At 42.9% G+C, this 21,121-nt stretch overlaps 1 protein-coding gene across 5 annotated transcripts in view; it reads left to right on the top strand.

Annotated features, from left to right (window-relative positions):
- jam3b (junctional adhesion molecule 3b) overlaps positions 1 to 21,121 on the top strand; it is a 152,372-nt gene that overhangs the window by 5,957 nt on the left and 125,294 nt on the right. For 2 of the 5 annotated variants that reach the window (XM_072283815.1, XM_072283817.1), the window contains exon 2: positions 19,668 to 19,727. The exons of 2 other annotated variants lie outside the window; for them this stretch is intronic. In XM_072283815.1, the coding sequence (XP_072139916.1) occupies positions 19,668 to 19,727 (60 nt within the window). Of the gene's footprint in view, positions 1 to 19,667; positions 19,728 to 19,751; positions 19,836 to 21,121 lie in introns of those variants that run through there. One more of the 5 variants, XM_072283818.1, reaches the window with a different exon arrangement.

Raw genomic sequence — 21,121 nt, 5'->3', positions numbered from 1 at the left:
TGCCACTGTGACCAGGTTACAGGCACTGAGCATGGGTTTGTGGTGCAGAAGGGAAAAAGAGAGAAGAAGGGAGTGGTAGGTGTCTTCATAGTTTGGGGAATAGACAGGAGATTCTGTGGACGTGAACAGAACAGCAGATGGTATGTTGCCTCCCAGGTGACAGAGTCAGGGATGTCTCAGATCATGTCCACAACATTTTGGAGAGGGAGGGGGAGCAAGAAGCTGAGAAGCTGGTGCAGGGGGCAGGGCTTCAAGTTCTTGGATAATTGGGATCTCTTCTGGGGAAGGTATGACCTGCCCACGAGAATATTGGTCCCCCTTGGGTTCAGGTGCAACCCATCACTTTTGAATAGGTCATACCTCCCCCAGAAGAGATCCCAATGATCCAAGAACCTGAAGCTCTGTCCCCTGCACCAGCTTCTCAGCCACACATTTATCTGCCAAATCTTCCTGTTTCTACCCTCACTGGTGCGTGGCACAGGCAGCAATCCAGAAATTACTACCCTGGAGGTCCTGCTTCTCAGTTTTCTACCTAGTTCTCTAAATTCTCTTCAGGGATTCATTGCTTTTCCTTCCTATGTCATAGGTACCAATATGTACCACGACATCTGGCTGCTCTCCAAAACGTTGTGAACACGATCCGAGACATCCCTGACCCTGGTACCTGGGAGGCGACATACCATCATGTCTACAGAATCTCTTGTCTGTTCCCCTCACTATTGAGCCCCCTATCACTACCGCTCCCTTCTTCTCTCTCTTTCCCTTCTGCACCATGGAACCATGCTCAGTGTCTGTAACCTGGTCGCCTGTGGCATTCACCCAGGAGGTCATTCCCCACAAAATTTTCCATAGCGGTATACTTATTTTTGAGCCTATTTCCATTTCTATTCCTCCTGACAGTCACCCAGCTACTTGCCAAATAAGCCTTCTTTTCGTGGAGGGTGGTGAATCTCTGCAATTCTTTACCCTGGAGGGTTGTGGAGGCAGGATCATTGGGGAAATTTAAGGAAGAAGTAAAATTTTAAAATATCTGGAAATTGCCAGCTTTGGGGAGCTGACACAGAAGTGGATGTGAACAGATCAGCCATGATTGTAATGAATGGCAGGACAGGCTTCAGCTGGAATGGCCTACTCTTGGCCCGTTAATTTAATGGTGACAGTGAATTCAGATGCATTTATTTGAAATACTAATTCTTTGCTGTCATAAAATAACATTGATAATTTGTTTCAATAAATTCCCTTTGTTTATTTATATTCAGAGTCTACAATAAGAAAAGTCATATGAATTACTTTAGTCCAGGGATTTCCAACCTGGGGTCCACAGACACCTCAGTTAATGGTAGGGTCTATGGTATTTAAAAAAAAGGTTATTGGGAACCCCTGCTTTAGTAGATCTGGCAATGCTAATCTGTTCAAGATTTGCCAACAGAAAGTCTCAGATTTAGAAAGAATCAAATGTAAAGATGCCGTCGGAAAGTGGAACCACTGATATTTTACCCTGGTATCTTCTGTATTAGCAAAGTTAACGGAATGCTACAAGTAAGAAGTGGTGCAATTAGACCAAAACTACTCCTGCTAAAGAGTAATTTTGATTATATCTATAGTTATTTTGTAATTCAATTCCACAGAACAGCAATAACCCTGATTAAGTAATTACTGTTAAAAGCGAGCAAAATGAGTATATTTAAAACTTAATGTGATATTGCAGTTCCCAAGTATTCATTTATAATTTCTGCATTTCACAGCCTATACATCTGGATGACTGGAAAAAAAAGGTTATTTCTTTCTATTTGGGGTGAGGGGCAACAGCCTGGAAGGATTAAGGTTATCTGTTTGAGCACTGTCCTCTCCATAGGTGCTCTTGACCTGATCAGTTCCTTCAGCATTCTGAATTTCCAGCAACTGCAGAATCTCTTGTGTTACTATTACTTTGCAACTTAATTTTGTGCAGAAACCTTTGTCCCTGTATTTTTTTTCATAAAGGGAATGCTGAAATCCATGCACATCTTGTGTATTAGACTCTAGTTATGTGACAGCATCTAAATGAACAAAGTCGTCTTTGTTCTAGGAACAAGGCAGTGATCATGCTGCTAATTTTTCCACAAACAACTTCTATTTTTTTGAACAATAATAGCTTGTAAGAAAGCAAGAACACAACTAGATGGGTACAAAGAATGCCTAATTGTAGGTCCAGGCAGTAGAAATTCACCAAGGAAAGCAAATGGTCCTGACGTTTTATTGCATATTTTCAAAGAGAAGAGAAATCATGTTTTGGGTTGTAACATATCAGGGAGACATAGAAGTGGTTTTAAAGGTACTCAATGTGCTTCAAGCCCACTGTGGCAGTTATTGTGTTTCAGTCAGGGTGGTATGGCCAGAGAGTAGTGAATCTGTGGAATTTGTTACCACAGGCAGCTGTGGGAGGCCAAGTCCTTATGTATATTTAAGGAAGATTCTTGATTGGCCAGAGCATGAAGAGATACAGGGAGAAGGCAGGAGATTGGGGCTGAGAGGAAAAATGGATCAGCCACAATGAAATGGTGGAGCAGACTTGATGGGCCAAATGGCCTATTTCTGCTTCTGTACCTTATGGTCTTATGATATACCTGGTTGAGATGCTGCCTTGGCTCCAGTGACCTCTGATGTCCACTGTGTGGAATTTGCATCTTCTCCCTCTAACAGTGTGTGGCTTTCTTACCATGTCTGAAACGTGCTCTTGGCAAGTTAATTGGCCACTAGTTGCATCTCTTGTATCAAAGTAAATTTATTATCTAAGTGTGTATATATACACTTACTACCCTGAGAGTCATTTTCTTACAGGCATTTACAGGGGAAAGGAAATATGTTAAAACTTTACGGAAAAAAAACATAAATAGACAAGGACTGACAAACACCAATGTGCAAAAGAAGACAAACTGCAAATAAAATTATACTGAGAGCATGAGTTGTAACAAATCCTTGAAAGTGATTCTGTAGGATGGTTCTAGGGTAATGATTAAAGATTTATCACATGTACATTGAAACATACAGTGAAATGTGTCATTTTCATTGACAACCAATATGGTCCAAGGGTGTGTTGAAGGCACCCCACAGGTGTTGCTGTACTTTCAGCTCCAACATAACATGACCAGAACTCACTAGCACTAATCTGTGCACCTTTGAAATGTGAGAGGAAACTGGAGCATTCGTAGGAAACCCACGTAGGCACGGGGAGAATATACAGATTCCTTACAGCAGCAGAAATTGAACTTAGGTTGCTGGCGCTGTAATAGCGTTCCACTAACAGCTACTGTATACTTCTGTGCCAGTCATGTATGATCAGTGGGAGAATCTGAGGGCATTTGAGAGGAATGTGAGAAGAATAAAATGGGATTAGTGTAAATAATCACTTGATGGTAGGTGTAGACAACAGGCAGAAAGACTTGTATCTCTGCTGTATGATGCTATTGCACCAATTGTTAACTGCCCACAATTGAAAAGATACTGTCATTGATGACCTTAAAATCACCAGATTGCTGTAAAAGCTCATATGATTTACTAATATCCTTTTGGGATGGAAATCTGTTAACTCCACTTGGCTCAGCTGATGAATTACTCTTGGTCCACAGTAAAGTGGTTGATTCTGACAAAGCAAAACACTCAGCTATTTCAACCTTCAACAAAATATGAGCTAGGCTTTAGATTTAGGTGCATCAATATCCATTAATTCCTCGGTGTGCCTGTGCTGTGGGACTTTTCCAAAGACAAGGCATCAACAACTGTTTTTATAGTGATCAATGACCAGTGCTTCTCCATTACAATCCTTGAGCACGTCTTACCTCAGCAGCAGAATATACCCTCCAGCTGTAATAGCATATTGGTATAGTATTGTAAAAAGTAAGATGACTGATAGCCTAGGAAATCCTCAGCATTTTCTAACATTGTGGCATTAGGCTAGTTTGGACATGCAGTGTTGTTGATTACTGTTTCCTGCACTTCCTCAGCTGTTAAATAGATACTTTTACACCTTGAATACTATGAAAAAAGCACCAAGCATAAATCTGGTCTTTTGTTTATAACTTGCAAAAAAAGTTGGTTTATGGACATTTCTTATGAACTGAATCATTGTGTACCCTGTTGATTGCTTGTATGTATACAGGATGATACAACCATAAGAAATAGGAGAAGGAAAAGGTCTTGGTCTCAACTCTGCTTTCTTGCTTGCTCCCCAGCAGCTCAGATTTCTCTATTATTCAAAAATCTTATTTCAATGAACAAAAAAAAATCTTGCAGGTTTCGGAAAATACTGGAAACACTGGGCAAGTCAGACAGCATTTATGGAGCAAGAAAGAGTAAGTATTTAAGGCTGAATACCTTTGACAGTTGCTGGTCTGTGGTGTAGTAGCATCTGTACTGGACTTTGAGGCAAGTGATCCTGGGTTCAGATCTGGCTGGCTCCTTGCACACTTTCCATTCATGCTGGATTGAGCATCGAGCTAGCAACTTGGCCTCATTAAAAAGAACAAACAAATGCTAAAGAAATAGCAAGGTTACTGCCCGATTATACCAAAAGGTGCGGAACGGAACAACAACAACTTTTGACAGTAGAGGGAATGAATGCAGGGGTAAAGAGTTATAGTTTCCTTCTGTGTTAAATTCCATAAGAATTTAAATGGTTCAATGAAATTGCATCTTGTACACTCTGAGTTTGAGAGAACAGGCCCACTCTGCTTAATCTCTCTTTGTATCTTCCTCACTCCCATCAGGGAGGAGGCCACATAGCATTCATATCAGGGCTACCAGACTCAAAAACAGTTGCTTTCCACAAACAGGCTGATCAACACCCACTATTTTATCATTTATCATTTCCTGTCAGAGTCGCCTTATGTACAGACTATTGTCACTCCATGGACATATTATTTATATACATACATAAATGAATATAAACCCTAATGTGAGGAAATGACATTAAATAATCTTGTCAGACAATTTCCTTAATTTTGGGAATCAATTTTATGTTTGGCATTTACAATACAAGTAGTGTTAGGGTGAAGGAAAAACTAAGAAATTCACCAATCATGTCACAGTTATTTTTAGTTTCTAAATACAGCCAAGATTTAATTATCCAAACAAGTCCCATTGTATTTGGTGTGAATCTCGTCAAACTAGTGCACAATCAACACAGTTGCAACAGGAAGATCCAAATTGCACCAGTTCCTGCATGGGCTGTATCCTGACTTTGTCAGCTGGATAGCAGGGAGTCCGCCTCAGCCAAAAATTAATTCCTGATTGATATAGCAAATCTGATCCTGCATTTCGTATGTCAGATTGTGTAATGCTGAAGCTCTTCTCATTTTGCATCTAAAGTACTCTGAGGTATCCATTTCTTGATTTACTTGCATTTATCTTGGCTTGTTAGGATCTTAAAACTGTTAACAACCATTTAAATCAAATACTTAATGTTTTTGATGACAAGAAAGAAAGCTTCCATATAGTCTACATCTTAAAAAAGGAACCCACATCAAAGTTGCTGGTGAATGCAGCAGGCCAGGCAGCATCTCTAGGAAGAGGTGAGATTGGCTCCAATAGCAAACAAGAATAAATCTGCAGAGGCTGGCTGGAAATCTGAGCAACACACAAAGTGCTGGAGGAACTCAGCAGGCCAGGGAGCATCTAGGAAAACAAAGCAAAACTACAGCACAATACAGGCCCTTCGGCCCACAATGCTGTGCCGAACATGTACTGAGTTTAGAAATTACCTCTGGTTACCCATAGCCCTCTATTTTTCTAAGCTCCATGTACCTATCCAGGAGTCTCTTAAAAGACCCGATCATATCCGCCTCCACCACCATCGCCGGCAGCCCATTCCACACACTCAACATGCTCTGCTTTTTAAAAAAAAAGCAACTTACCTGACATCTCCTCTCTACCTCCTTCCAAGCACCTTAAAGAAAAGAGAAGGGGGAATCTGATATGAGAGGATTGAAGACTCTGGAAGGAAAGGAAGGAGGAGGAGCACCAGAGGGAGGTCTTGGGCAGGTAAGGAGATGAAATGAGAGAGGGAAACAGGAATGGGGGAATGGTGGGGGGGGGGGCACAATTACTGGAAGCTTGAGAAGTCAATGTTCACGCCATCAGGTTGGAGGCTACCCAGACGGAATGTAAGGTGTTGTTCCTCCAACCTGAGTGTGGCTTCATCTTTACAGTAGAGGAGGCTGTGGACTGACATATGGGAATGGGTAGTAGAATTGAAATGGGTGGCTACTGAGAGATCCCATTTTTTTCTGGTGGATGGAGCGTAGGTGCTCGGCGAAGCGGTCTCCCAATCTACGTCCGATCTCACTGATATATAGGAGGCCACACTAGGAGCAGCGGATCAGTAGATGACCCCAAAAGACACACAGGTGAAGTGTTACCTCACCTGGAAGGACTGTTTGTGGCCCTGAATGGTAGTGATAGAGGAGATGTAGGGGCAGGTATGGCACTTGATCCATTTGCAAGGAAAAGTACCAGGAGGGAGATTAGTGGGATGAAAGGATAAGGGCGCCACGTGGAGAGTGATCCCTGTGGAAAGCAGAAAGTGTGTGTTGGGGGGGGGTATGTGTTTGGTGGTGGGATCCCGATGGAGATGGCGGAAGTTATGTGCTGAACGCGAAGGTAGTTAATATGACTTCTTGTGCCTTTTTTTCCATTTTCCAGTAAAAATATAAAAACAGAAACTGCTGGGGGAACCCAGAAGGGATTTGTTATTAGCTTAATTAGGTTGGCACAGCATCACGAACTGAAGTGCCTGTTCAAGTGCTGTACTAGGAGTGAGCTTAGCCAAGAAAGCACACCAGATCCTCTACTTTCTAAGGAGGCTAAAGAAATTTGGCATGTCTCTTTTGACCTTCACTGATTTTTATAGATGCACTGGAGAAAGCTTCCTGTCAGAATGCATCACATCTTGGTTAGCAACTCCTCTGACCAGGACCACAAGACATTGCAGAGAGCTTTGGACATAACTCAGCACATTATGGAAACTAGCATCCATCCATGGACTCTATACTTCTTGCTGCTTTGGTAAAGCAACCAGATAATCAAAGAACCCACTCACCTCAAACATTCTCTCTCAGACACACAAGACTGAAAGCATGTACCACCAGGCTCAAGGACAGCTTCTACTCCACTGTTCTAAGACCATTGAATGTTTCCCTCAGATTATAAGATGGAGTTTTGACCTCTCAAATTTACCTCATTATAGCCTTGTGCTTTATTGTGTACCTGCACTGTACTTTCCTTGCACTACCTCAATACACTGATGCAATGAAATGATCCATATGGATGGCATGCATAGAAACATAGAAAATCTACAGCACAATACAGGCCCTGTATATGTTGCAAAACAACATTTTTCCCTGTACCTCAGTACATGTGACAACAATAATAAGCACATTGGTTATTTGATAGTCTCTGTGTGCGATTTTTCATTGATTCTATTGTATTTCTTTGTTCTGCTGTGAATGCCTGTAAGAAAATGAATCTCAAAGTTGTGTATGGTGACGTGAATCAGAATCAGGTTTATTATCACCAGCACGTGTTGTGAAGCTTGTTAACATAGCAGAATAGTACAATGCAATGCATGATAACATAGAAAGAAAAAGTAAATAAATCAACTACAGTAGGTATAAATGTAAAATAGAAGAGGGCATGTCCTAAGTGATGGGGATCCTTAATAATGGACGTTACCTTTCTGAGGCACAGCTCCTTGATGTCTTAGATACTATGGAGGCTGGTACCCAAGATGGAGCTGACTCATAATACAACTTTCTGTTGCTTCTTTTGGTCCTATGCAGTAGCTCCCACTCCCCACCCCCCTCCAAACCAGACAGTGATGCAGCCTGTTAGAATGCTCTCCATGGTACATCTATAGACGTTTTCAAGTGTTTTAGGTGACAAATCTCTTCAAAATTCTAATGAAATATAGCTACTGTATTGAGTTCTTTATAGCTGCATCGATATGTTGGGACCAGGTTAGATCCTCAGAGATCTTGATACCCAGGAACTTAAAATTGCTCACTCTCTCCACTTCTGATCCCTCTATGAGAATTGGTTCATGTTCCCTCATCTCACCCTTCCTGAAGTCCACAATCAGCATTTTCATCTTACTGATGTTGAGTGCCAAGTTGTTGCTTGAAACCACTCAACCAAGCTGGTATATCTCGCTCCTGTATGCCCTCTTATCTCCATCTCAGATTCTACCAACAATGGTTGATCATCAGCAAATTTATAGATGATATTTGAGCTATACCTAGCAACAGTCATGGGTATATAGAGAGTAGAGCAGTAGGCTAAGCACACACTCCTGAGGTGTGCCAGTGTTGATTGTCAGTGAAAAGGAAATATCACACAGACTGTGGTCTTTCGGTTTGGATCAAATTGCAGAGGGAGGTACAGAGGCCCAGGTTCTGTGGCTTATCGATCAGGACTGTGGGAATGATGGTGTTAAACACAGAGCTATAGTCAACAAACAGCATCCTGACTGGTGTTTGTATTGCCCAGGTGGTCTAAGGCCGTGCGAAGAGTCATTGAGATTGGGTCTGCCGTAGACCTATTGTGTCAATAGGCAAATTACAGTGGGTCAGGTCCTTGTTAAAGCAGGACTTTATTTCAGCATGACCAATCTCTCAAAGCAATTTCATTGTTGTAGATGTGAGTGCTACCGGGCAATAGTCATTAAGACAGCTCGCACTATGCTTCTTAGGCACTGGTTTAATTGTTGCCTTTTAAAAGCAGATGGGAACTTCCGACTGTAGCAGTGTGAGGTTGAAAGGACCTTGAATATGTACTTTTACTTTTCTATGTTCTATTATGACTGACTAAAGCTGAGGCACATGGAGGTTGTAACTAGCAAATATAAAAGTTTTTATTCACACAGTAAACCTTCAAGAGAGAGTCCAGAGAATCTCTTTCTCCTGACACAATGTTTTATAACTCCTTCAACACAAAGATAACAATAAACAATTAACTACAATTTTAATTGCTGTAATTGTCTACTTACTTTAACACAGGGTACTTGTGGAGAATAAGAAATGCAAGAGAACACTTAAGAAAGAAATCAGGAGGGCAAAAAAAAAGGATGCCGTAGCAGACAAGGTGAAGGAGAATCCTAAGGGATTCTACAGATATGCTTAGAGCAAAAGGATTGCAAGGGACAAAATTGGTCCTCTGGAAGAATAGAATGGTAATCTATGCACAAAGCCAAAGGAGATGGGGAAAATCTTAATTTTTTTTTGCATCTGTGTTTACTCGGGAGACAGACACAGAATCTATAGAAGTGAGGCAAGCAGCAGTGAAGTCATGGACCTCAAATTACAGAAGGGGAGGTGTTTGCTGTCTTAAGCAAATTAGGGTGGATAAATTCACAGAGCCTGACAAGGTATTCCCTCGGACCCTGCAAGAGGCAAGTGCAGAAATTGCTGGGACACGAGCAGAAATATTTAAGTCATCCTTGGAGACAGGTGAGATACCGGAGGATTGGAAGATAGCCAATGTTGTCCTGCTGTTTAAGAAGTAAACCAGAAAGTTGTAGGCCGTTGAGCCTGACATCAGTAGTGGGAAAGTTATTGGAAGGTATTCTAAGGGACCGGATATATAAGTATTTGGATAGACATGGACTGATTAAGGATAGTCAGCGTTGCTTTGTGTGTGGTAGTTCATGTCTAACCAATCTTGTAGAGTTTTGAGGAAGTTTCCAGAAAAGTTAATGAAGGCAAGGCAGTGGATGTTGTCTACATGGACTTTAGCAAAATATTTGACAGGGTCACACACAGGAGGTTGGTCAAGAAGGTTCAGTCTCTCGGCATTCAAGATGAGGTAGTAAACTGGATTAGACATTGGCTTTGTGGGAGAAGCTAGAGGGTGGTAGTAGATGGGTGCCTCCCTCATTGGAGGCCTGTGACTAGTGGAGTGCTGCAGGAATTGGTGCTGGGTTGGTTGTCATCTTAATCAGTGATCTGGATGATTATATGGTTAACTGGATCAGCAAATTTGCAGATGACATCAAGATTGGGGGTGTAGTGGACAGCGAGAAAGACCATCAGAACTTGCAGTAGGATCTAGACCAGGGGTCCCCAGCCTTTTTTGCACCGCAGACCGGTTTAATATTGACAATATTCTTGCGGACTGACCAGGAGTGGGTGTTCAAGTTCAACAGTGTGTGTCAGGGAATGAGGAAAGGTGCAGCTGACTCATATCATTTCATATCGCCAAATGATATTGTCCCTCCTCGCAGCCACTGATCTAGACCAGCTAGAAAAATAGGCTGAAAAATGGCAGATGGAATTTAATGCAGACAAATGTGAGATGTTGCAGTTTGGTAGGACCAACCAGGGTAGGTCTTACACGGTGAATGGTAGAGCACTGACGAGTGTAGTGGAACAAAGGAATCTGAGAATACAGGTACATAATTCATTGAAAATGGCATCACAGGTAGATAGGGTTGTAAAGAAAGCTTTTGGCACATTGGCAAATAAATCAAGGTGTTGAGTACAGGAGATGGGATGTTGAACAACAGGAATTCTACAGATGCTGGAAATTCAAGCAACACACATCAAAGTTGCCGCTGAATGCAGCAGGCCAGGCAGCATCTCTAGGAAGAGGTACAGTTGATGTTTCAGGCCGAGACCCTCCTTCAGGACTAACTGAAGGAAGAGTTAGTAAGAGATTTGAAAGTGGGAGGGGGAGGGGGAGATCCAAAATGATAGGAGAAGACAGGAGGGGGAGGGATGGAGCCAAGAGCTGGACAGGTGATTGGCAAAGGGGATATGAGAGGATCATGGGACAGCTATCTGGACTATTCCTCTTCTCACCCTGTCTCTTGCAAAAATGCCATCCCCTTCTCGCAATTCCTCTGTCTCCGCCGCATCTGCTCTCAGGATGAGGCTTTTCATACCAGGACGAGGCAGCTGTCCTCCTTTTTTTTAAAGAAAGGGGCTTCCCTTCCTCCACCATCAACTCTGCTCTCAAACGCATCTCTCCCATTTCACACACATCTGCTCTCACTCCATCCTCCCGCCACCCCACTAGGAATAGGGTTCCCCTGGTCCTCACCTACCACCCCACCAGCCTCCGGGTCCAACATATAATTCTCCGTAACTTCCGCCACTTCCAACGGGATCCCACCACTAAGCACATCTTTCCCTCCCCCCCCCCCCGCTTTCCGCAGGGATCGCTCCCTACGCGACTCCCTTGTCCATTCGTCCCCCCCATCTCTCCCCACTGATCTCCCTCCTGGCACTTATCCTTGTAAGCAGAACAAGTGCTATACATGCCCTTACACTTCCTCCCTTACCACCATTCAGGACCGCAGACAGTCCTTCCAGGTGAGGCGACACTTCACCTGTGAGTTGGCTGGGGTGATATACTGCGTCCGGTGCTCCCAATGTGGCCTCCTGTATTTGGCGAGACCCGACGCAGACTGGGAGACCGCTTTGCTGAACATCTACGCTCTGTCCGCCAGAGAAAGCAGGATCTCCCAGTGGCCACACATTTTAATTCCACATCCCATTCCCATTCTGACATGTCTATCCACGGCCTCCTCTACTGTAAAGATGAAGCCACACTCAGGTTGGAGGAACAACACCTTATATTCCGTCTGGGTAGCCTCCAACCTGATGGCATGAACATTGACTTCTCTAGCTTCCGCTAATGCCCCACCTCCCCCTCGTACCCCATCCGTTATTTATTTTTATACACACATTCTTTCTCTCACTCTCCTTTTTCTCCCTCTGTCCCCCTCACTATACCCCTTGCCCATCCTCTGGGTCCCCCTCCCCTCCCCTTTTCCTTCTCCCTGGGCCTCCTGTCCCATGATCCTCTCATATCCCCTTTGCCAATCACCTGTCCAGCTCTTGGCTCCATCCCTCCCCCTCCCATCTTCTCCTATCATTTTGGATCTCCCCCTCCCCCTCCCACTTTCAAATCTCTTAATAGCTCTTCCTTCAGTTAGTCCTGACGAAGGGTCTCGGCCTGAAACGTCGACTATACCTCTTCCTAGAGATGCTGCCTGGCCTGCTGCGTTCACCAGCAACTTTGATGTGTGTTGCATGTTATGTTGAAGTTGTATATGATATTGGTGAGGCCTAATCTGGAATATTGTATGCAGTTTTGGTCACCTGCCTAAAGGAAAGATGTAAATCAGGTGGAAATAGTACAGAGAAAATTTACAAGGATGTTACCAGGTCTGGAGGACCTGAGTTATAAGGAAAGATTGAATAGGTTTGGACTTTATTCCTTGAAATGTGGAAGATTGAGGGGAGATTTGATAGAGGTATACAAAATTACGAGGGGTATGGATAGGGTAAATGTAAGCAGGCTTTTTCCACTGAGGTTAGGTAGGACTACAACATGGGTTAAAGGTGAAAAGTTTAAGGGGAACATGAGGGGAAACTTCTGTACTCAGAGGGTCGTGGGATTATGAAATGAGCTGCCAGCACAATTGGTGGCTGCAAGCTCGATTTCAATGTTGAATAGAAGTTAGGGTTTTGAGGGCTATGGTGTCGGTGCAGTTTAAATGGTTTTGGAATGGACTAGAGGGGCTGAAGGGCCTGTTTCTGTGCTGTACTTCTCTGTGACTATTTGGAATATAGTTGGGAAAATTTACAGAATGACATATTTACAATGGCAGCACATCCCAATTTTGCAGAATCCCTTTGAATTTTCAATATTGGTGTTTGTTCAAAAAGCCAGGTATGCAAAATCTAATCTGTCTCTCTGTCTCTCTGTCTCTCTGTCTCTCCTGTAGGAACTCAGCAGGTCAGGCAGCATCTATGGAAATGAATGAACAGTTGACGTTTCAGGTTGAGACCCTTCACCTACTCCTTTCAGACTCCCCATTTGTTCAAGTTCCACATGAATTTACAACTAACTAGAATGTTAATTGACAGAACAGGTGACTGAATTGTGTATTGAGTGGCAGGGATACACATTTAACAATGTGCTAATAGCAGGAGCATTCAGCTATTGTCTTCCCTTGTGTAGACAGAGATGTCCCGCACCCAGTAATTGGTTTCACTGACCACCACAAAACATCAGTTGACTTCACCTATCACCTTCTATTTCTAACCCCCCCCCCCGCCAACCTTCCTTTCCAGTCGTTATGATGTGTCTCGGCCCGAAACGTCGAATATTTACTCTTCCATAAATGCTGCCTGGTCTGCTGAGTTCCTCCAGCATTTTGTGTGTGTGTGTGTGTGTGTGTGTGTGTTACTTTGGATTTCCAGCATCTGCAGATTTTCTTTTGTTTGTGACCTTCTATCTTGCACTCCTTCTCCTCCCCCACCTTATTCTGGCTGCTTCTGCCTGTCTTTCCAGTTCTGATGAAGAGTCTCCACCTGATACGTCGACTGTTAGTTCATTTCCATAGATGCTGCCTGACCTGATTCCTCCAGCACTTTGTGTGTGTGTTAATTAGAAAGGTAAACTTGCATTTTCTGTTACTCTACTGGTACAACTAAGGCAATAAAAAGGATTTGAAATTAATTGGTGGAGGGGGGGTAAGGATCAAAGTTGCTAAAATGTATTCAATTGAACAGTAGAGGTAAGGTATTCATTTGGGAAATGATAAATGTACTGTGACAGGAAGGAGTAAAAATTTAAGAGAAAACATTTGTTGAGGTTACAAGTTACAGAGATAATAAAGGACAAAGCAAAAAGTTCAGCATCTGAATGTATGAGCATTCAGCAAAGTGGATCCATGATAGCAATTAGAAATAACAAGGGTGTCCTGGTGGTCATTACAGAGATCTGGTAGCTGAATGGATATTGAAAGATGTACTTTGTTTCGCAAGTTAATTAATGATGGTTTTGGTGCAATTGAGAGGAACGTCTTGAGTTCAGCCAAACAGGATACATAAATGGTTTGATTGGAGATAAGAAATTACTTATTTTTATTTATTACACTTGAAATGAATCATATAGATCAGTACAACACAGGAACATGCCCTTCGATCCACAATGTTGTGCTGAACTACAGTAATTAAACTAGTAATTAAAAACTAAATCAACCCTTTTGCCTACACAATGACAATATCCCTCCATTCTCTACACATCCATGTGCCTATCTAACAGCCCCTTAAATGCCTCTGTCGTATTTGCTGCCAGTGCCCCCCTCTCCCCCCCCCGTCTGTGCATTCCAGGCACCCAGCACTATCTCTCTGTATGTAAAACAAAAATCAGTTTGACCTGCACATATCCTTTGAACAAAATATAATTGCAGGTTTTTGAATGGCTATTCAGAAGACTGTACAGAATACAATGCACCTCACAATCTCAAACAAAAGAAAATCTACAGATGCTGAAAATCCAAGCAACACGCACAAAATGCTGGAGGAAGACTACTGAAGGGTCTTGGCTCAAAACGTTGACTGTGCCTGGCCTGCTGAGTTCCTCCAGCATTTTGTGTGCGTTGCTTCACCTCTCAATCTACCTCATTATGATCTTGCACTTAATTGTTTTCTTGCACTGCACTTTCTTGGTATTGTTATTGTTTTATCTTGTTCCACCTCAATGTGTTATCTAGTAATCTGATCAATTTGCAAAACTAATTTCTCACTGTATCTTGGGGCTTTTGACAATGATAAATCAATTCCAATAAAAACAACAAAGAATAACTAAAGTAATAAAAAGGAAGAAATGAGTATGAGAGAAAGCTAGTGGAAATGTAAAAACCAAGTATTTCTGTGGATATTTAAAAATTGTATATTGTAGAAGGAGATCCTTTAGCCCATCATTTCTATGCCAACCATTACGTACCCATCATTTACCAGCACTCTTACAACAAATTAAACTGAGTTAGTAAATCTGTGGAATTAAAAGGTGTATTTCCCATAGCGGAAATGTGTAATGTAACTGAGGTAGCTGTTAATTTGGAATCGCAAAGGAAAGGAAAGAAAAGCAATGGAAGGTTACAATTACGAGGGATGTGGTTTTGAATGATTTTTGGAGCTATCAAGTTTCTGAGTCCTGACATATTTCACCCAAGATTTAAAAGAAAATGGCTAGTAAATTGGAGTAATTTTTCAAAGTTCCCTTCTGACAATTAGACAAAGTTCTATTTGTTTAAAAGGTATCAAATATTCCTTCATTCAATAAGATTGGGAGACAAAGCAGAAAATTAGAGGTCAGTTACCTTTAACTTGAAGGCAGTTAGTAAAGTTGCTCTCTTGCAGCTCCAGTGCCCCAGGTTCAATTCTGACCTCTTGGAGACTGGCTGTGTGATGGTTGCACATTCTTCCGACAGGTGTGTTTTTTTTCCCATACATCCTGAAGACATGCAGGCCAGTAGGCTAACTGGTCCCTATAGATTGCTCATAGTGTACGGTGAGTAATAGAATCTGGGGTAAGTTGATGAGAAAGTGGGGAGACTAAAAGCAATGACTAGTGTAAATAGGTGTTTGATCAACAGTGTGGACGTGTTGGGATGAAAATCTGGTTTGGGTGCTGTATGTCTCTCTGTGACTATAACTTACTCTATGACAGATTTTAGAAACTTTGATAAAAGATGTTAAAGCATAGCACTTGGAAAAATTCATGGTATTCAGACAAAGTCAACAAACTTATTGTCCAGTTTATTAGCATTCTTCAAAGCAAGGTGAACCAGTAAATGTACTATATTTAGATTTATGGAAGGCATTTGAAGGAACTGCATCTAAGGTTACCAAAAATTAAAAAGAAACATGGTTTAGGAGTTAAAAGTACTGGCGTGAATGGAAGACTGGCTGGCTAACAGAAAGCAGATGGAAAGTACTAATGAATCTTTTTCTGATTGGTAAATGTAACAATTTGGTGTTGCATGACGATCAATACTCGCTCTCAATTTGTTACAATTTTTGTAAATGAGGGGACCAAGAGTACAGTTACTGTTACAGAGGTCGGTAGGATAATAAATTGTGAAGAAAAAATAGAGAAGTTACAGAAGAATATAGGTAAGTTAAATGAATAAATTAAGTGGATGAAGATTTGGTAAAAGAAATAAAACAAGGAAAATATGAATTTTCTCATTTCTGGTTCGGAACAATAAAAAAGCATTATCTGACTGTTATGCAATTGCTGACTGAGAAGAAGGTATGAGTGCATGATTCACAAGAGGTTAGCATGTAAGTACTGCAAGTAATTAGAAAAGTTAATGGAATGCTACTGCTTTAGCCCAGTACATCACAGGTAAAACACTCCCAACCATTGAGCACATCTACATGAAACGTTGCTGTAGAAAAGCAGCATCCATCATCAAAGATCCTCACCACCCAGGCCATGCTCTTTTCTCGCTGCTGCCATCAGGTAAAAGGTACGGGTGCCTCAGGACTCACATCACCAGGTGCAAGAACAGTTACTACCCCTCAGCCATCAGACTCTTGAATAAAAGGGGATAACTACACTCATTTAAGGGCTCTGTTATTTTGTTATTTGATGCTCATTATTTATTGCTATTTATTGCTATTTATTTATTATCTGCATTTGAACAGTTTGTTTATAGTTCCTGATATTTACTATTTACAGATCCTGTTTACAGTTAGATTTGTTAAGTATGCCCACAGAAATGTGGCGACATGTATGTACTCTGATAAAAATTTCCTTTGAACTTTGGAGCAAGGGGTACTGCATACAAAAGTCATTCTCATTAACAAGACATTTTCGCTCTCTGGTTGTTTTTTTGCACCATTCTCTGTAAACTCTAGAGTCTGTGTGTGAAAATCCCAGACTAGCAGTTTCTGAGACACTCAAACCACCAACAATCATTCCACTGTCAAAGTCACTTAGATCACATTTCTTCTCCATTCTAATGTTTGGTCTGCCTGAATAACAACTGAACAGGGATCAGTCCCTCTGCGACTCCCTGGTCCACACGTCCCTCCCCAAGAATCTCCCACCTGGCACTTATTCCTGTAAGCGTAAGTGCTGCACCTGTCCCTACACCTCCTCTTTTGCCACCATTCAGGGCCCCAAACAGTCCTTCCAGGTGAGGCAACACTTCACTTGTGAGTCTGTTGGGGTCATCTATTGCATCTGATGTTCTAGGTGCAGCCTCCTCTACATCGCAGATTGGGGGACCGCTTGGTCGAGCACCTCCACTCCATCCGCCACAACAGGCAGGATCTCTCGGTTGCCACCCACTTCAACTCTGCTTCCCATTCCCATTTGGATATGTCCATACATGGCCTCCTCTACTGCCATGATGAGGCTAAACTCAGGTTGGAGGAGCAACACCTCATATACCGTCTAGGTAGTCTCCAGTCCCTTGGTATGAACATAGAATTCTCAACTTCCGGTAATTCCCTCCCCCTCCCTTCCCCTATCCCTATGTCACTCTGCCCCCTCCCCCAGCTGCCTAACACCTCCCTCATGGTTCTGCCTCCTTCTACTACCCATTGTGTTTTCCCCTATTCCTTCTTCACCTTTCCTGCCTATCACCTCCCTGCTTCCCCTCCCCCACCCCTTTATCTTTCCCCTTACTGGTTTTTCACCTGGAACCTACCAGCCTTCTCCTTCCCACCCTCCCCCACCCTCTTTATAGGGCCTCTGTCCCTTCCCCCTACAGTCCTGACAGAGGGTTCCGGCCCAAAACGTTGACTGATCGTTTCCACGGATGCTGCCTGACCCGCTGAGTTCCTCCAGAGTGTTGTGAGTGTTGCTTTGACCTCAGCATCTGCAGAGTATTTTGTGTTTACGAACCTCTTGACCATGTCTGCATGCTGTAATGCATTGAGTTGTTGCCACATGAATGGCTAATTAGGTATTTGCATTAAAGAACAGGTATACCTAATAAAGTGAGTGTAGATCTCCCAGTTAAAAGTTAAAGTCTCTCCCAAGCCTTGTGGCCAGTGCTTATGCCTGTTTCTGTGACATGAAGCAACTGAGATAACCCTAACCCTAACCATGCCTTGCTCAAAGACACAACACACTGCCCTGTCCAAGACTTGAACCTATGACCTTCAGATCATCAGTCCAACACCCTAACCACTTGGCCACGTGCCACATGTAGATCTCTCAGTGCAGCAATTTGAAGATTTTCTGTTTTGAATTACTTTTAATGCCAGTTTCACCTAACTAAGATTTTTCAGCAGCATACATTTTTAAAAAAAACAAAAATCCGACTAATTAAAGGAAGGTTTCTCAAAACCATGACATGTAGGAAAATGCACATTGTGAATATCAAAGCGTACAATCTAGTCTCTAAAGGAAGTGAGTAATTGTGATTCTCCATACCAGAGACTGGAACGAAATAAACATATTGTGTTGTGCAAGCAAAGAAGTAATAGCAAATATATTTAATTTGTCTTTAAAGTACATGTTTAAACCAATTTTAAATGGTAATTATAAGTAAATTATAAACATTATGGTTATCAACAGTTTGTATTTAAATCTAGGATGTAAGTGAAGATTGTAAAGGGTCAGAAAGCTGGCTTTCTGGCCTGTTCCAGATGTAGATACTTCATACTTTATTGTCGCCAAACAATTGATACTAGAACGTACAATCATCACAGTGATATTTGATCCTGCGCTTCCCACTCCCTGGATTACAAATATTAAATATTAAAAATAGTTAAAATTAGTAAATATTAAAATAAATTATAAATCATAAATAGAAAATAGGAAATTGGAAAGTAAGGTAGTGCAAAAAAACCGAGAGACAGGTCCGGATATTTGGAGGGTACGGCCCAGATCTGGGTCAGGATCCGTTCAGCAGTCTTATCACAGTTGGAAAGAAGCTGTTCCCAAATCTGGCCGTACGAGTCTTCAAGCTCCTGAGCCTTCACCCGGAGGGAAGAGGGACGAAAAGTGTGTCGGCTGGGTTGGTCATGTACTTGATTATCCTGGCAGCACTGCTCCGACAGCGTGCGGTGTAAAGTGAGTCCAAGGATGGAAGATTGGTTTGTGTGATGTGCTGCGCCGTGTTTACAATCTTCTGCAGCTTCTTTCGGTCTTGGACAGGACAACTTCCATACCAGGTTGTGATGCACCCTAAAAGAATGCTTTCTACGGTACATCTATAAAAATTAGTGAGGATTTTAGGGGACAGGCCAAATTTCTTTAGTTTTCTCAGGAAGTAAAGGTGCCGGTGGGCCTTCTTGTCAGTGGACTCTGCTTGGTTGGACCAAGTCAGGTCATTTGTGATATTGACCCCGAGGAACTTAAAGCTTTTGACCTGTTCCACTTGCGCACCATCGATGTAAGTTGGGTCATGCAGTCCACTACTCCTTCTGAAGTCAACAACCAATTCCTTCGTCTTGCTGACGTTGAGGGATAGGTTATTGTCTTTGCACCATGCCACCAGGTTCTTAATTTCCTCTCTGTACTCAAACTCATCATTACCCGAGATACAGCCTACAATTGTTGTGTCATCAGCAAACTTATATTGAGTTTGATGGAAACTTGGCTACACAATCATGGGTGTACAGTGAGTACAGCAGGGGGCTGAGTACACAGCCTTGTGGGGCACCAGTGCTCAGAGTGATTGTAGAGGAGAACTTGTCCCCTATTTTTTTTACAGCCTGGGTCCTGTCTGTGAGGAAGTTGAAGATCCAGCTGCAAATCTGAGTGCTAAGGCCCAGGTTCCGGAGTTTAGGAATCAGATTATTTGGAATGATGGTATTAAAGGCAGAGCTGTAGTCAATGAAAAGGAGCCTAACGTATTTGTCTTTATTCTCCAGGTGTTCTAAGGAGGAATGTAGGGCAAGAGAGATGGCATCTGCCGTTGACTTGTTGCTCCGGTAGGCGAATTGCAAAGCGTCGAGGCTGTAGTTGATGTGTGCCATAACCAATCTCTTGAAGCACTTCACAGCAATTGATGTCAGAGCCACAGGTTGATAGTCATTCAGGTATGCCACCTTGCTCTTCTTCGGCACTGGGATTATCGTTGCTTTCTTAAAACACGAGGGAATCTTAGACTGAAGCAAGGAGCAGTTGAAGATGTCAGCAAACGCTCCAGCTAGCTCGCTTGCACAGGCCTGGAGAACCTGTCCTGGGATGCCATTTGGGCCCGTCGCCTTCCTTGGATTTATCTTCAGGAAGGCCCTTCTAACATCCTCCTTGGTGACAATGAATCTGAATGCCACCAGGTCAGGTTCATCCGGAGGGAGTGGGACACTCCTCTTCTGTTTGAATCTTGCGTAGAATACGTTAAGTTCATCAGGAAGAGAAGCGCCACAGTTATTGATATTCCCAGCTTTTTCTTTGCGCCCAGTGATCTCATTTAGACCCTGCCATAGTCTACTGGCATCCCTTTGGTTAGCCTGGGCTTCCAACTTGGCTCGATATTGCCTCTTGGCGCCCTTAATGGCTTTCCGGAGTTCACACCTGGATTCCGTGTAGCCACTGGGATCCCCGGACCTAAAAGCCACAGCTCTAGCTTTTAAAAGGGACTTGACCTCATAATTCATCCAAGGTTTCCGGTTTGGGAATACCCGGATCGTCTTGCGAGAGACAGAGTCCTCCGTGCATTTCCAAATAAAGTCCATGATAGCTGAGGCATACTCATCGAAGTTAGCTGCTGAGTCCTTGAATACTAACCAGTCCACCGATTCAAAGCAGTCACAGAGGACCTCATCCATTTCCTCCGTCCAACGCGACACTACTTTTGACACTGTGACCTCCCACTTCAGTTTCTGTTTGTAAGCCAGGAGGAGGAGTACGGCCTGATGGTCCGATTTTCTGAAGTGAGGTCGTGGGATGGAACGGTAGGCATCTTTGACCGCTATGTAGCAGTGGTCAAGTATATTCGGGCCTCTAGTGGGGCAGGAGACACGTTGGTATAACTTTGGCAGTGCCTTTCTGAGGTTGGCCTGGTTAAAGTCCCCGGCTGTAATGAGCAAAGCCTCCGGATACCTGGTCTCAAGTTCACTGGTGTTGGCATACAGTATGTTCAGAGCAGACTCCACGTCCGCCTGGGGGCGGAATGTAGACTGCTGTCAGTATGACCGAGGTGAATTCCCGTGGCAGATAGTAGGGACGACACTTCACCGACAGGTGTTCCTGGTCTGGGCTGCAGGAGCTTGTCAGTGTCACTGTGTCTGAGCACCACGCAGTGTTGATCAGTAGGCAGACACCACCTCCCCTCGTCTTGCCCGAAGACGCCGTACGGTCCATCCAATGGATCGAAAATTGG

The sequence above is a fragment of the Mobula birostris genome, chromosome 20 (genome assembly GCF_030028105.1).
Source record: "Mobula birostris isolate sMobBir1 chromosome 20, sMobBir1.hap1, whole genome shotgun sequence".
NCBI lineage: Eukaryota > Metazoa > Chordata > Chondrichthyes > Myliobatiformes > Myliobatidae > Mobula > Mobula birostris.
This window is presented reverse-complemented; position numbering and strand designations above follow the sequence as displayed.